At 36.0% G+C, this 18,228-nt stretch overlaps 2 protein-coding genes across 2 annotated transcripts in view; one reads left to right on the plus strand and one right to left on the minus strand.

Annotated features, from left to right (window-relative positions):
* Positions 1–4,263, plus strand: part of LOC117324411 (UDP-GalNAc:beta-1,3-N-acetylgalactosaminyltransferase 2-like) — a 344,021-nt gene extending 339,758 nt beyond the window's left edge. The window contains exon 13 of the mRNA XM_033880256.1: positions 1,839–4,263. Within this exon, the coding sequence (XP_033736147.1) occupies positions 1,839–1,970 (132 nt within the window). The 3' untranslated portion in view covers positions 1,971–4,263. The remainder of the gene's footprint in view (positions 1–1,838) is intronic.
* Positions 4,264–8,616: 4,353 nt separating this feature from the next.
* LOC117324413 (UDP-galactose transporter senju-like) lies at positions 8,617–17,782 on the minus strand. Its single transcript, XM_033880258.1, has 5 exons — positions 17,639–17,782; positions 13,770–13,887; positions 12,692–12,738; positions 12,269–12,408; positions 8,617–10,412 (listed from the first exon to the last, which is right to left on the minus strand). The coding sequence occupies exons 1-5, from the start codon at positions 17,721–17,723 to the stop codon at positions 9,765–9,767; spliced, it is 1,038 nt and encodes a 345-aa protein (XP_033736149.1). The 5' UTR covers positions 17,724–17,782; the 3' UTR covers positions 8,617–9,764.
* Positions 17,783–18,228: the final 446 nt, after the last annotated feature.

Here is an 18,228-nt window from a genome sequence, read left to right on the forward strand (position 1 = left end):
AGTCGTTGCCTCCCTTTACCCGGCCAAGGATTGTTATAGTCTTTGCCCGGCCAAGGATTGTTATAGTCTTTGCCACCCTTTGCCTGGCCAAGGATTGTTATAGTCTTTGCCTCCCTTTGCCCGGCCAAGGATTGTTATAGTCTTTGCCTCCCTTTACCCGGCCAAGGATTGTTATAGTCTTTGCCCGGCCAAGGATTGTTATAGTCGTTGCCTCCCTTTACCCGGCCAAGGATTGTTATAGTCGTTGCCTCCCTTTGCCTGGCCAAGGATTGTTATAGTCTTTGACTCCCTTTGCCTGGCCAAGGATTGTTATAGTCGTTGCCTCCCTTTACCCGGCCAAGGATTGTTATAGTCTTTGCTCGGCCAAGGATTGTTATAGTCTTTGCCTCCCTTTACCCGGCCAAGGATTGTTATAGTCGTTGCCTCCCTTTGCCTGGCCAAGGATTGTTATAGTCGTTGCCTCCCTTTGCCTGGCCAAGGATTGTTATAGTCTTTGACTCCCTTTGCCCGGCCAAGGATTGTTATAGTCGTTGCCTCCCTTTACCCGGCCAAGGATTGTTATAGTCTTTGACTCCCTTTGCCTGGCCAAGGATTGTTATAGTCTTTGCCTCCCTTTGCCCGGCCAAGGACTGTTATAGTTGTTGCCTCCCTTTACCCGGCCAAGGATTGTTATAGTCTTTGCCTCCCTTTACCCGGCCAAGGATTGTTATAGTCTTTGACTCCCTTTACCCGGCCAAGGATTGTTATAGTCTTTGACTCCCTTTACCCGGCCAAGGATTGTTATAGTCTTTGCCCGGCCAAGAATTGTTATAGACTTTGACTCCCTTTACCCGGCCAAGGATTGTTATAGTCTTTGCCTCCCTTTACCTGGCCAAGGATTGTTATAGTCTTTGCCCGGCCAAGGATTGTTATAGTCGTTGCCTCCCTTTACCTGGCCAAGGATTGTTAGTCTTTGCCTCCCTTTACCTGGCCAAGGATTGTTACAGTCTTTGCCTCCCTTTACCTGGCCAAGGATTGTTATAGTCTTTGCCCGGCCAAGGATTGTTATAGTCGTTGCCTCCCTTTACCCGGCCAAGGATTGTTATAGTCTTTGCCACCCTTTGGCCGGCCAAGGATTGTTATAGTCTTTGCCTCCCTTTACCCGGCCAAGGATTGTTATAGTCGTTGCCTCCCTTTGCCCGGCCAAGGATTGTTATAGTCTTTGCCTCCCTTTGCCCGGCCAAGGATTGTTATAGTCTTTGCCTCCCTTTACCCGGCCAAGTATTGTTATAGTCTTTGCCCGGCCAAGGATTATTTGTTATAGTCTTTGCCCGGCCAAGATTGTTATAGTCTTTGCCCGGCCAAGGATTGTTATAGTCTTAAGTGCCACCCTTTGCCCGGCCATTAAGTATTGTATCATAACATCAGGTTCTGCTCCTGATCATATTCTGGTGGTAATTTTTTAAGATCAAAGGGTCAAAGGTCATGCTGTACCAATCTGAAAGGGAAACAATGCATGTGTCTCTTTTGTTCAGAATAATTGTCATACCCTGAGAATAGATCCCTCAACATATTTGGTTCATGCTGACCTCATGGTATTTTATAAGTTCTTTACATAGGAAAGGGGAGTTGGGTCAAATTTTACAGATATAACAGCATTGCATCTTTATTGCATTGCTAAATTTAAAAAAATAAATAAATAAATATTGATAATTTATCTCACTCAGATTCTACTTGTATTAAAATGAAATAGTTTACATGCCATATAATTGGGTCATTTATTTGTAAAATACATCAGACTTTTCTCACAACGGGAAATAAGTTACTATATGATATCTGACTACTATTCTACATTCCAGGATGACCGTTGGAAATGTGACAAGAACTGTTCGCCCGATTCTCTGGCAATACCAGAACTTTCCCCACAGGAAGTGAGGACCATGTGGACTAACAAGGAGACATGTGCTGACCTCTGTGGATGTGGAGGGTAGATAACTCTTACAATATAATGATTGTCTACCATTCAGTCAGGTACACCTTGGACCATGTGACATTGTGACAAACACTCGAGATCGTGGAATTGTGATGTTGACATTTGGTCAGTTATACATGGCCGTTAACAGTAAACCAGTTATAAGGATGGTGATCTCGGGACATGTAACATGACCAAGGCTACATCAGAGTAAGAAATCATTAAGATGGCTCAGCAGGATGAAGTTCTTAAATGTTGAGTATGCCACAGTGTAATGCAGAGAAATGTTAACTGAGCTGTGATAAATTGAATTCCAGTTCAAGTTATTTGGGAATAACAGTTTTCACAATTATTCCACTTTGCTGTATGACAACTAGCTGATGATTGGTTCATTTTTTGACAGGTATATCTTACTGAAAGTCTTACTTATTCAGTCTATAGCTGTGATCAAAGTTTTTAGGACCTGAAGACAGTTATGATGGAATATCGCCTCAATCAATAAATGCCAAGTCAGTTTGGATTTACTAATTAATGGTGTTTTTATTCATTTCAGATAGCAGGCCAAGTGTTGTTATTTTTTGGATTATATTTTCCCATTTAGAAATCTTTTATCAACTACAGCCTTTATTGTAAAAGCCTATTAACCACTACTTTGGTGCAATTGAACAGAAGTAACTTGATCAATTGTTAGTATGTGCCATGGCTAACCTTCGGCCTTGCTGTTGACATGTAATCTGGCTGTTTGTTAATTAGTTTGGCCAAATGTGTGAAGAGTGCATGTTTCACAAAATAACCATGCCGTTATGGTCACAAGTGTCTATATCACACAACACGGACATTTGTTTGACCTGATTTGACTTTATAAATTCTTGGTGACCATAATGGTACAACTGTTTTGTGAAAATGTGATGCACATGAGCTTATTGTAATTTCCTGAAACACACATTGACCATTGCATGGTAACCGATTAATTATGCATTCATTTTCACATTACAAAAAGGAAATGTCATCAAATTTGATAACGATACATTTTTATACCAAATTCCTTGAGGCCAGAGGAAATCAATACAAAATGACAAACTACACTGCTGTGTTGTTCATATTGTGAAGAGAACTATATTGTCCACTATACACTGGAGATACATTGATAATAGTGTATACATGATATAGTATGATCCGGATTTTTTCCTGATAAGATTGGTAAATGTTTGATAGAGAGACAGCTCTATCAAGAAATGTATGTAAGTAAATACATGTCTGTACAGTCATCTGTAGTACATTGTTTTCAGAACTCAATACAGTAATACAAACAACGTATTGTATATTTATGACTTTATTAAAGGCAATATAGCCTGCTTTAAGGTGCAAAAGATTTCAAACTGCATAGTATCACTGTGATTAAATAAGAAATAGTTTAGCCATGTTACAACATTGGGACCTCGATTATAATAGTCACCTTCTGATAAATGCATATTTAACATAGGTAAACAAATTCTAAAGAAAATAAACTCTGTTACTGAATAACAACAAAATAAACAATGCTACCTATATATTTACCAAATAATACATAGCAAATCAGAACTTAATATACTCTAACTTGTCGTTAAGGAAAATATAACTTGTTGGTTAATAAAAATTTATAATTTGCTGTTAAGTAAATTTTATTACTTATTGGTAAGTTAAATTTACAAACACCTTGTCAGTATTGTTAGTAAACTTGGGAATATCTTATATAGTGTAATGTTCTAATGGTGCTTCCCGAAGACTTCCTCGGACATTTTCACATGAGTTATAATAACAGACTCCATGGTCCAGTTGTTCAAAAGGTGATTAGGCTAATCACAGTTTAACAACAATTTTAAAATCACGATTAAATCGTTTCTTGTAAAACTAATTTGACAAAATTTTATGAAACTATAGCAATCATCAGTCTCTTCCTGCCTGCCTATTTTAAGGAATATACATACACAGATTTTTAAGTAAAGGAGAAATGAGATTTTCACTAATCAAGTGATTAAGCTAATCACTTTTCAAACAACTGGGCCATGGATCATATATTTTTATGACTTAATATCTTAACAAGTTGTCAATCAATGGAATACCAAATTACTGGACTTTTGGAAAATCTGGGACTTTGAGTTACATATACATATACTATCAACATAAAACATTGTAAAATAAACAAGCAATAAAACAATTCAACCTTTCCTCCAATGAAAAGGTAACCAGTGTATTTCAAACAAATATGGCAGCTGTTCACCGAAGCTCAATATTATAAACACATCTAGCATGACTATAAATGAAAAAAAAAAGAAAATTAAAATCCTTTCCAATAATTACCCTATCTATCCAATAAGTTTAGGGAGCAACAAATGACCCCACCAGAGTGCGATGACAAAGTATGGAGTAGCATTGTTCCTACGGAAATGATGTAGATATGAGTGGCTTATTACCAGACATCGGCTTACTGCCAGATAAGTACTGTTAAAAGCATTGAATAAGTAAAAGCCTTAAATAGATCCCATATCTACCAATAGTAGGAAGTTAATTATATAATATACTTGGTCATTCCTGGTATAAAGTCTGTGGTTTGTATCAATTTATTTTTTAGTATAGGCTAAGTGCCAATGTGTTGATTTATAAATAGATCTGAAATGACTCAAAATAACAAATACTACATTGACTCTTGATCAAATCAGAAATAGTGGGGGAAATGTAGACATTTAACACTGATGTGAAATAATGGTATAAACAATTTTATCTGATGATATATAACTGATGGATTTGGTCTTAACTACCGTTTGGTTGAACAGGTTTCAACAGACCACTTTATTTATGTTTGTATCAATTAGGGCGAATCCTGGAATCTTAAATCACTCCACAAAAGTTGGAACATCATTCATTTTTTTCCAGTAGACCTTATAGTAAAATTTTACTTAAATGAACAACTCTTTAATGTAAACATCTGACTGTTATATTTTGATGTATAAAATATTTTCCAGACAATTGAATCTAACCATAAAGCATATTTTGAATTGCTGTGGTAGACATTTGTAAGAAATGTACTAAAACCTTCTCTGTGCCGACAAGTATATAAATGTAAATACAAATGTATATATATCAGTGCAGTGAGGATACTTTCTTGGCACATTAAGTTAGAATATGGAAAGTCACACACACAACATACCTATATTTTGGTATTATGATATAGTACACACAACATCATAAATATTAATGGAAAAACGGTTTAAAGCATCAATATTGTTACAATTTATACGGTTTTGTAAAACGAATGTATGAATCAAGTGTCTGTGTTAATTAATATACAACATGAATATGTATGGAGAAAACAACATGTCTAACTTTTGCACATTTTTTTGACATTTACATACAAAACATTAACAGGGCTTTTTCTCACTGGTTTGGGAAGGGACCTTTTTGTCTCATTTTTGGAAGAAAATTGGTGAATTGGGAAAGATTTTATTATGAGTAAACTGCAAATTTTGGGAATTTGGCATGTCTTAAATATGAAATAATTTCAATTGGGAATGGGGCCCATTAACCGGCCCAAAAAGCCCCCAGAAAAAGCCCTGAAATTTAAAGTGAATATATAAACTTGTGCTGCTCAATAGACAAGCTACATAGTTACAACGAGATGGAAAAAGAGAGAAGACAATATCATTTTTTACAGACATATTAGAAATACAGTAGAACTAGGGTAATCACAAGAGACCAAGTGGCAGCTAGAACATAACCAAGAGATAGAAGGTTATTTCAATAAACCGGTCAGAAACGTTTCCATCAGTCCCCATGAAAACCCCCTGAAAAAACTATCAAAGTTAAACCCTTGAACTAATTACTGAATCTGAACAGACATAATGGTGCTGTCTATCCAAAATGTGACAAACAGACCCAACATATAGCTGTTATCCAAAATGTGACAAACAGACCCAACATATAGCTGTATGTCCCAGACCATTTCATGGAAAAAAGCATAAAAACAGGTTTTCTCAATACTATCAAAAAACAAAACTAAAAACATGGCATTTATCTTTTACATGACATACAACTTAAGTCTTTTGATTTGTAAATACATACCGGTATATAAATCGTTCAATTCCATACTTGATTAATGTCTTTTAATTATATTTCAATTCTGCTATGTATTCTTTTTTATTTTACTCCTATAAGTCAGTTAACATCTTAACAAGATGTAAAGTATGAAAGTATTATGTGGACCGTCACACGACAGCTGTGACTTCATACCAAGGTACATTATATGACAGGAAGTAGAAAAATAAGAGCAAAGTTTCTGCTTAGAATAAGAGAAATATTTTGATAGAACAAAGCAGTTTTGAGCAAAGATCAGAATGAAAAGAGTTTTATAGAAAATATTAAGCATTCATTATGTAAGTTTGAAATTGCGTAAAAATGAAATGGAATGACAAACATGTTGTGTAGCTTTTTATCATTTTCATGATTTTTCACAACCCATTGACATACAATATAACATTTAAACATACTTTAGATACAATCTCTCGTACCATACATTAAAATGTATAGACAGCACAAACTCTCCTGTCTATAACTCATTCTTGGATACATCCAGATGAGTCCTAATGTCAAAATCATGATGAAGATAGAGACGGTTATTTGTACTCTACAAACACCTAATGTTGTTCTCTACAAACACCTAATGTTGTACTCTACTAACACCTAATGTTGTACTCTACTAACACCTAATGGCAAAAATTAGTACCAAACTCCAATTCAATTGAGAATAAATTATTATTGAATAAATTATAATAAGAGCTAATTACATTCAATTCATGATTATTGCTTCCAATTAACCCACTGACAATAGACTGAACTTACACGACACAATCTATAAACATGTATTGTGAATATGGCAAGAGAATTTTAGAGAATCGCGATAATGTACACGATCATGACAACATTTTTTTATAATAGAATAAAAAATTCTAGTCTAAAATTTGAAATTCTACTGAAACTGATAAAGAATTTTAAGTTTTACTAAGGAACTAAAATCACCATGACTAACTAACCTTTGGTTTCATGTTTTGTTTCAAGCTCACTGACTAGTTCATTCACTAAACATTTCTTATCACCAGTCACACTTCACAAGTTTCATGGGCAATTTCTAGGATGTATAAATTACTGTAAAATAATCCCTCAATATTTACAACTAAAACAAGCATGTTAATAAGATTTTTAAACCATCTAAACAACCAGCCAATTAACCAACCAGACACCCAAAATGTTCAAACCTTGCATGTACACACTATAATATATTCCAAGTTTATCACCCACCACAAACTACCAGAGTTCATGTCTCACATTTCAGACTGAATGTAAAGGCATACTGCAATATATTTCTGAAATTCTCACTCTGTATGTTACAAGGTGGTACATATTTATCCATGTTTTCAATCATTGTTCAAAAACACCCAAAATGTAAACTTCCTAGGAAGGAGCCGAACCAAGATAAACAAATTTTATACATGTAAAAAAAAAAACACCAGAAATTGATTTCTCTATTTTGATGATTTTGAGCATTTTGTGGATATGTTCCATATACAATGGATATTTGTCTTCATTGGGCCTTAACAACCTATACAGCTAAAATGTCATTTAAACACAAAGCATTTACTTATTGTGTTTATTAGGTATCAAAATGATGTTGACAAAAAGAATATTTGATTACATATAGACAACTTAAAAAAAACATCAATAAAACCAAAACACATGTAGTAATATAACATATAAATGTTTTCAACATGTAAATCACATTTAATAAGTCATTTACAAAAAAAAAAAATGTTTTTTAAAAAATGTGTAGCCCTACATAAATATGGTCAGCTTTGTTTATCAACAGTTTAAGTAAGCACAGCACTTCCGGGCAATATTAACACTGTTATAACCAATAACCAATTGTTTTGTAAAACCATGAATATCCTGTATTAATAAGCGCAGGTGGCTAAACACGTACATTTCGACCCAAAGTAGGGGCTGGGCATATTGCAGACCAATGAAATAACATCTGTTAGCTATAATAGACGTGGATGGACTTGTTACCAGTCACGGCCTTGTTACCAGTCACGGCCTTGTTACCAGTCACGGCCTTGTTACCAGTCACTGCCTTGTTACCAGTCACGGCCTTGTTACCAGTCACGGCCTTGTTACCAGTCACGGCCTTGTTACCAGTCACGGCCTTATGACCAGTCACGGCCTTGTTACCAGTCACGGCCTTGCTACCAGTCACGGCCTTGTTACCAGTCACGGCCTTGTTACCTGTCACGGCCTTGTTACCAGTCACGGCCTTGTTACCAGTCACGGCCTTGTTACCAGTCACGGCCTTGTTACCAGTCACGGCCTTGTTACCAGTCACGGCCTTATGACCAGTCACGGCCTTGTTACCAGTCACGGCCTTGCTACCAGTCACGGCCTTGTTACCAGTCACGGCCTTGTTACCTGTCACGGCCTTGTTACCAGTCACGGCCTTGTTACCAGTCACGGCCTTGTTACAATTGTTACCAGTCACGGCCTTGTTACCAGTCACGGCCTTTGTTACCAGTCACGGCCTTTGTTACCAGTCACGGCCTTGTTACCAGTCACGGCCTTGTTACCAGTCACGGCCTTTGTTACCAGTCACGGCCTTTGTTACCAGTCACGGCCTTGTTACCAGTCACGGCCTTGTTACCAGTCACGCCCTTGCTACCAGTCACGCCCTTGCTACCAGTCACGGCCTTATTACCAGTCACGGCCTTATTGCTGGATATATATATATGTTACATACATATATTGAGACTAACATTGACCAGCAGTTTATAAAATGCGTGGTTTAGATTTAGACAAAGCATTGGAAATACGGTGGAGGATTCTGTTGAGATTACTTAGAATAATGTTCATACATTTGCAGATAAAAATCACATAAACTGTATATTCAGGATACTTCATCTAATATATATACGCTAGTACATTTTACTGCTCTCCAGACAGATTTTATTAGGATATTATACTTAGAGACACAAACTTGTGTCAGGAATGGGCTGAATTTTTATGATTTTTATAATAAAGTTAATAACTTCAAACATAGCTCATATTGGTCACACAGTGTAAGTATAGGTATGTCAGTGACACTACGATGACTTCAAATAATTATTACAAGACTTCTGCTGATATAGAAACTAGCACTGAGATATGCTTAAACTAATCAAGTTTACTAAAATGCCAATAATAGTTACACTTTTCTTTGAAAATTGATCATACATGGATTTGTGATCAATTTGTTGTAAAAAGGCCACACTAACAAATAATAGACAAAATTAATTAATTTGAAAAACAATACCACAAACTGGTATTTTATATACTAATTATTTAAAATAATTTGTTTTAATTATTTCATGGTCTATACTTCAGTAAATTTTACACCCATTATATGTTGTACATTCTGAAGTCTTGGGACAAATTAAACTTTAAGGGGACATAACTTATTTGCTATCCAAAGGAGTTGAAAATAGAACTCAAATACCTATAGCAATCTAATAAATGATATGCTTCCATGTCGTTGTAGCTACAACCATATTCAAGTAATAGAAAATCATTACAGAAAACAACATTGACACTGACCTGTATATTACCGACTTAATACACTGTACAAGGTTTTTGTAAACACTACAGTTTGTTGTTACAAAAACTGCCAGTTTTGTTCATATTCAGAGGGAAAAATTACTTTAAAAGCTAAGAAGATTTGTCAAACGACAATTTAAAAAAAACTGATACCATCAAGTATTCATACAGCATCATTTTCTTTAGCCTTTTGTTCGCTATTTTGACTGCTAGTTTTTGCTAGATTTACAACAGGTTTTTGAGCATACATTATGGTCGCTACAGATACAATAAAGATAGCAATGAAAGTGTAGATGTCAATTTTTATACCAAATATCAACCAGCAAAGAACTGCTGTGAACATTAACTCTAGTGCACTTGCAAATGTTTTCAAAATGGAATTTAAGGAGCGTAAAAAGAGACTAGTGACGATACCAATGGCAGCGTTATTACACATGATCATGAGAACGCTAGGCTGGGTGAGTGCTGCTATACTCGGTGCGGTGAAGGCTGAGGCGAGCTGGCCCTTGAAGGCTAACACCAACAGATTACACAGAATGGAGTCCAGGTACATGAACACATTCTGCATCATGATGTGTACATCAACACCTTTGTCTTTGAGGAGAAATTCGTTGTAAACTCCTGCGAAACAGGACGAGAAGATCTGTACCATGATGAGGAGGAGACTTGGGTTGAGGTAGACTGACCAGCTAGACGCACCTGGTTCTACCTTTGTCTCATGATCGTGGCCGTATTCCTTTACCACACATCCAACAGTCAGGAAAATCAGCGACATCCACTGCATCCGACTCAACTGCTTACTGAATACCATCTGCAATAATAAGTAACATCTCAATTATAAAGTTCATATTGACGTTTCCTATTGTTTCTTTTAAAATCTAACTTTATCTTACAACAATTGCTTAACAAGTGATATCAACGTTAATTAATCATTCTGTTAGCCTGGGATGGAAGCTCACAAGGGGTATTAATGAGGGGAGGATGGAAGCTCACAAGGGGTATTAATGAGAGGAGGATGGAAGCTCACAAGGGGTATTAATTAGGGGAGGATGGAAGCTCACAAGGGGTATTAATGAGGGGAGGATGGAAGCTCACAAGGGGTATTAATGAGGGGAGGATGGAAGCTCACAAGGGGTATTAATGAGGGGAGGATGGAAGCTCACAAGGGGTATTAATTAGGGGAGGATGGAAGCTCACAAGGGGTATTAATGAGAGGAGGATGGAAGCTCACAAGGGGTATTAATGAGGGGAGGATGGAAGCTCACAAGGGGTATTAATGAGGGGAGGATGGAAGCTCACAAGGGGTATTAATGAGGGGAGGATGGAAGCTCACAAGGGGTATTAATGAGGGGAGGATGGAAGCTCACAAGGGGTATTAATTAGGGGAGGACGGAAGCTCACAAGGGGTATTAATGAGGGGAGGACGGAAGCTCACAAGGGGTATTAATTAGGGGAGGACGGAAGCTCACAAGGGGTATTAATTAGGGGAGGACGGAAGCTCACAAGGGGTATTAATGAGGGGAGGACGGAAGCTCACAAGGGGTATTAATGAGGGGAGGATGGAAGCTCACAAGGGGTATTAATGAGGGGAGGATGGAAGCTCACAAGGGGTATTAATGAGGGGAGGATGGAAGCTCACAAGGAGTATTAATGAGGGGAGGAAAATAGAGTACCCGAAGGAGAAAACTCAACAATGTTGGTAAATTCTAAAAAGAGTAGAGACTTATCATATAGCTATAAATGTCTGCAATGATATCACCATTTATCACACCAGAGTCATGACTTCATAACAAGCAGCAAATCATGGAGGATCAAAATTAATATAGCTTCATTGACATGACATTTCCCTAACAACAAGTGGTACTGTATTCGATAGTAAATACCATACTTTTGTGGCCAGTAATCATAATCCTTGGAACAACACACTCATCAAAGTTATATTTAGTTGAAATTCAATTAAGAATCTACATAAGACACCAATAGGTGTAAGAATTAAATTAATATAAACATTGAACCGAGATGTATTTATAGCCCATATAAATGACAGCAGCATTCCAGGCCAACTTAAAGCAAACAATTCAACCCTTAAATATACCTACACTGAAACAATTCAACCCTTAAATATACTTACACTGAAACAATTCAACCCTTAGATATACTTACACTGAAACAATTCAACCCTTAAATATACTTACACTGAAACAATTCAACCCTTAAATATACTTACACTGAAACAATTCAACCCTTAAATATACTTACACTGAAACAATTCAATCCTTAAATACACTTACACTGAAACAATTCAACCCTTAAATATACTTACACTGAAACAATTCAACCCTTAAATATACTTAACAATTCAACCCTTAAATATACTTACACTGAAACAATTAAACCCTTAAATATACTTACACTGAAACAATTCAACCCTTAAATATACTTACACTGAAACAATTCAACCCTTAAATATAAATATACTTAACAATTCAACCCTTATATATACTTAACAATTCAACCCTTAAATATAAATATACTTAACAATTCAACCCTTATATATACTTAACAATTCAACCCTTAAATATACTTAACAATTCAACCCTTATATATACTTAACAATTCAACCCTTATATATACTTACACTGAGAAATGAAAGAAACATGCACATACCTGGAATACCACCCCGGTCACAACAACACGGAACTGCAGCAGTAGGAAGTATGTCGTTGGGTCATAGGTTGCCAGGTTAATGAAACCCAAGTTGTTATAAAGGCAGTAGAGAGCAGCAGGCACAAAGTAGTACAGCAATACTGTAATAACATTTAAACCCTTTTAGAATGGCCGATCAATGTGAAAGGGGATGATTTACATAAAGTTATTAATTCACATTAATGTGAATTAGATTTAAAACTAACATCATCGTTATTTAACTCCTGAAAAGGACATGTAGACCAAAAACTACTATTTTAGATATTTTTATTTTACAATAGAAATTAATTTCAAATTAGATACAGATCTCTGTAGATGTACATGATGTATAAATCTACAAGGCATAACATTGTACCCGATTCTGTGTTCATACACTTTAATTACCTTGTTTGTACTTGTGGATGTCTGAGAAAAACTGAGCAACAGAGTGACTGAAATGTACAAAAGACATGAATTGATTAAAATTGTCAAACTGTAAACAAACAACATATCTTTTTTTCATTTGTCATCATGTTTAAAGGATTATTTGTATAAATTTACTGGTTTTATACAAATTGCTGTCCACACTTTTATCCTTTTATAAATTTTGACAAGGTAAATATATCGGATGTTGGTTAACATCTTTCAATAAAACTGTTTCTCAACAATGTTACAGATAAAGCATTTATATGTCACCATCTTTATATGACTGTACAGTCATCATGGTAAATATTAGAACCCTAGTATAACTTATAATGATATAAAGGAGTTTACTGGTGCCTTTCAATATTTGCACCAAAATCATAACATTTAGAAACCAAGTTGACGCCGCAGTCATGATCACAACATAAGCTTTCCATATTCTCTCTGAGAGGTGAGCTAAAAATGTTGTTTTCTTATATCAGTATATATTTGTATTTGGTTTGGTAATTTTGTTTAACGTCCTATTAACAGCCAGGGTCATTTAAGGACCTGTCAGGTTTTGGAGGTGGAGGAAAGCCGGAGTACCCGGAGAAAATCTGGTCGGTACCTGGCAACTGCCCCACGCAGGTTTCGAACTCGCAACCCAGAGGTGGAGGGTTAGTGATAAAGTGTCGGGACACCTTAACCACTCGGCCACCGCGGCCCCTTCATTGGTATTACCAATTAATATAAATACTATAGTGGCACCTTGTTGTTCAAAGATGGATTTTCATTGGTTAAAATATTCATTACACCTAGGTATATACGCCTTTTTAAAAAGTTTTGACTTTGGACACATAAATGATTATACAGAATTCTTCCTTGAAAATGGCCGCCAAAAACTTCACGGTAAGTACAAAGACATAAGGTTGGTAGGACTGAAGGAAATAGATTTTTTTACACTTAACAGGTAAAATGTGGAGATTACAGAATTTTATTATACAACCGTTCACATGAAACACATTTTAACAGATTTCTGTTACAACCAAATCAAATTTTGTGGAAAATTGACAAAACTTACTCCTTTAAAAACACCACCACTGATACAATAAGCTTGAGACATTCTGTCAGCAGCACCACGGCCACTGTGTTAAAGTTGTAGGTGTTGTCCTTACTCTTGGAGGCTGTCACTAGGATACCTGAAACAATACCAAACAATAAAATTAGGAATGCTGATCCACTATTACAGGTGTAATATCATCCGTAAGTAAAGCATCACATTGCTGTACTGTTGTACATCTCTAATGAAGAAGGGTTCTAATTATATAATTTACTACTGGGATTCTAACTGGCGATCTTTTCATTATAAAGCAGAGATCTGGACTTTATATGGTGCTAGGGGGCCGCAATAGGTCAGTTGATTAGAGGACCAGCCACGTAATCTCAGGTGGAGATCAGAAATGTGTGGTTTGATGCTTCCAACCTGTGTAGGTTTGTTTTCCCTGGGAACCTGAGAAATGAGCCGATCTGTGCTGTCATTGATGTGTCCTTAGGTAAGATACTTTTAAAACCCTGAATGGCATGGAACGAGCCTCTCATATGTTGTTCAGTGAGGTAGTCACCAACTTCTACCTCAAAATGACCCTTGCTGTTCACGGGTAATAAATCCATCAAACAAACATACATACAGCTTATGTATATAGTGTATTCTTTCATGATGCGTGTCATTTTGTGATTTAATGAAATTGGTGTGTAAATGTCTTTTATCCTCCATGCTCCCTTTAACGTTTTCCCAACAGTGATTCCCTTTGAACCCATCTTCATATGGCCTAATTAGCTGTTTTATATGACCTAGCTATTAAGATATTGAATATTATACAATTAAAACACATCCTAGTTATTATGTATATATTCCAATATTGATTTTTTATTATAAACTATGCCATTATTTATGATACATTAGGGGGTTGAAGGGGGGAGGGGGATGGAGGCACAACGGCCCTCATGGTAGAAATTGTAGAAATCCTGACTAACCTACCATAGATACTATAGTATACAAGAGAAAATCCAGGTAATATACTATGAAGGAATGAGTCCAACATGGTGGTTCTGAACCACCAGGTTGAACTTGCTCCTTTATATTATATATGTATTGTAAGCAAAATGTCCTGGCCATTAAGGCATAATATATGTAGAGGTACAATAGTGTAACTTGTAAAAGTTTTAGAATATGCATAAATACCAAATTTTAGTGTTGTGGTTATTCACTGATCTCATCTAGCATTAAGTCTGATCTAGTTTGAAGTGATTACAGGGAATATAATACGAAGCAATTTCATTAGAATTACTTTCATCAACGTAGAGTATACCTACTGTAGTATTCACATATACATGTCATTGTATAAGCTACATGTGTATTACTGGAGTATTATAATTAATAGTTAAAAGTAACGGTCAAGCATCCTTAATATCTTGTACCGGAAGTTATTGTCTGTATACATGTGATCATGTGCAGTGAAATAAATGGAGACCATGCTTGTGAAGACCTTGAATGGTGTTTGTGGTTTAATCCAGCTGTCAGAATAAGAATCCTGAAGTCATCGAGTGATGACAACACTACACCTACCAGACTACCTACTGTCACATTACTGATTACCCTATAGCTAGGGGACAATACCTAGTACACAGCTGGTTTACAATGAAATTGATTTTACAAATAAATCAAATCTAAAAACTTCTGTATGTATAGATTTTTATATAATATATCACACATAGAATTTTTTTCAAGAAATACATAAACATCTCTCAAGTTTAAATCCTATGTATACAATCTAGGGCACGCATTGATCATATCTATCAGCTACATATAAATACTTGCAAGTCGCTTCATATGACCATGCAGATAAATAAAACTTGTTACAACTGCATTTATTATTAACAAATAATATTAATATGTGTTGTTGGATTTAATAAACACTAAATAAGATATTTTGCCATCATGTGCATTTTATTTACCTTATGTACATAACGGCAAAAGATTTTTGACCTTAAGGTAAATATTTGTTTTTCATTATATGACTTGATCTGAAATTTAATGACATTTATATAATGATTAAATAATATTCAAAGACAAACTTCTGGTACAGGATTGTATCCTCTACACCAGACCAAAAGTTGTTGTGCTCCAAGACACAAGTGTCTGCAAAATACATCCCTCGACGACGGTACACTTGCTGACGACCACCTGATCAAAATAATGTGAATTGAAATTCATCTGTGACGAGCATGAACCTCCAACATCTGATTGAGAAATGCCTGGGCACATGTGCCATCAACATTCCATCACATATGATGTGCTCAGAGTTGAGGTGTCAGTGGCAATACAACATACTGGTGACATAATTCTAATGGGCAAGTGTAATGAACCAGTCTGAATCTCAGTCTGTCATCAACTCTTCATGTGGTGTTGGGAGACATTTAACTAACTGAAATAACTGAATAAGTTAATCTAAACTACCTAAAGATATTCCCACTTTCAACACCTTTAAAATAAGCTTGTACACTTTTGTTCTACCTTCTACCTAAAATACACAAACCAGGTAACTTGGGTCGTTGTCTAAGCCATAGGGGGACCAGCAGAGAAATTGTCAGCCACAGTGGACTAATATCTGAAACATCATGCACAACAGGTGAACTCTCACATTCAAGACACTACAGACTTTCTTAGTCATCAGCAAATCTAACCCAACAAACAGTCCAAATCAAGTGATATACCTTGACTGTGACAGCACCAGTGCAATTTACATGATCCAATACCAACAATGCAGCATGCAGTATATTGGACAAACATCCAATTCCATACAAGTCAGATATAACAGACATCTCGCCAATGTCAGAACCAGGAACCAATTTAAACCATGTTTCCTTCCATTTCACGTCACCGCAACATAACATCAATAACGTCACCATCGCTGGTCTAGTCATCACGTAGTCAGTTTCCTCTGGATTTGTAGGGTGTCGCTAAGATTTTGGTGCAGACAATAAGATCGGGGATGACATAACACCTACCTCACATATATGGATAAATGAGACATTTATAGACGCAGAAACACCCATTTAGTCCCATATCAGTGTTCTATTCCATCAGTACAGACCCATCACTCCCCGTACAACAAATTTATAGTCGATTTGTGAACTCTAAAGTCAGGAGCATCCTGTTGTTGAGTGCTGCCACTAATGAACATTGCAAGAGCCCTTTCTCTATCAACTTGGGATAGCTGTAGCATGCTTGTAAAAACAATTTCAAATTCCAAATGTATTGGCAATAATGCCTTGGAGATATTCAGAAATTGACACTAGTTTGAACGGAAAAGAACGCATGCATTTGTACAATCACTTTGTTGGTAATTCAGGCATACCAGAAGTCAATTTTTTTTCACAGATGATGGATTTTATTAGGTAAGGGCGCACGATATCCCCTTACTTTTTATATAGCTTTTTTTCAATACAAAATATTTTATAATTAAAGAAGTAAAGAATTAAAAAGGTGCGTTTCTTTATCATTTCAGTATATATTTCCTGTATGAAAGAACAGGACAAATATTCTTTTCAAGCTTCACAAGAGTAATCAAACTTGGGTCTCCGGTGTGCTAATCTCCGGCTCCGTCTGCAAACAGATAGAGACCGTATACATATTGTTTACTATCCAACATAATTATACCATAACCACCCACGTCCAAAAATAGTAAACGTAGAGGTAGTCTGTATATCATTGCGGAGGGGGTCATAACTAATCTGTAAATGCAAAATCTCATGTCTGCAATATTGTAATAAAAAACATGCAAGTGACTAATATTTCGGGGGATACTTGTGTTTTTGGAAACAAGCCGAAAACATGTTTGTCCCTGTCACCCCCCGGTCAGGGGGTTTTTGTGCTTAAATGTAAATTACCTTGATTAATGAATAAGGCCATATACGATATGAATATGACGAAGCTGAGCTTCGTTGGAAATAACTCTTCTGAAAACAATCCCATTTTTGCGGCTTCCTCATTAATGGTAAATGAATCCTCCACGGAAGTGCCGCAACCCCTCTCCTGTCAGCAGCAAGACTGAAATAAATCGGGGTTAGTAAGACGCTTTGTTGGAATTTTCGAAAAAAAATCAGAGTGACCTCCCTTGTACCATATTTTGCAAGCAAATTAATTGATATTATATTAGTTTACAATTATATAACTATATACACTATATACACGTATATGTACACGTGTACACCACTTTGAGAGCCAGATGTACATTCAATATTATACTGAGGTGTAGGTACATGTATGGATCGAAAACAGTTTTAAAATTTGATCTGATATATATATAGGCCTAAAATTAGAGTATTTTTCTTAGAAAAGTCTGCGTGAATAAAAAAGATCCATTTTAAATTAAACAAATTTAAGACGGATTTCCGTATATCAGAACCCTGTTTGGTATACTCGGGCAACATATCTAAGTTGGTCATAACGGTAGCCAACATGAAGATATATTTTGCTA

The sequence above is a fragment of the Pecten maximus genome, chromosome 3 (genome assembly GCF_902652985.1).
Source record: "Pecten maximus chromosome 3, xPecMax1.1, whole genome shotgun sequence".
NCBI classification, from domain to species: Eukaryota; Metazoa; Mollusca; class Bivalvia; order Pectinida; family Pectinidae; genus Pecten; species Pecten maximus.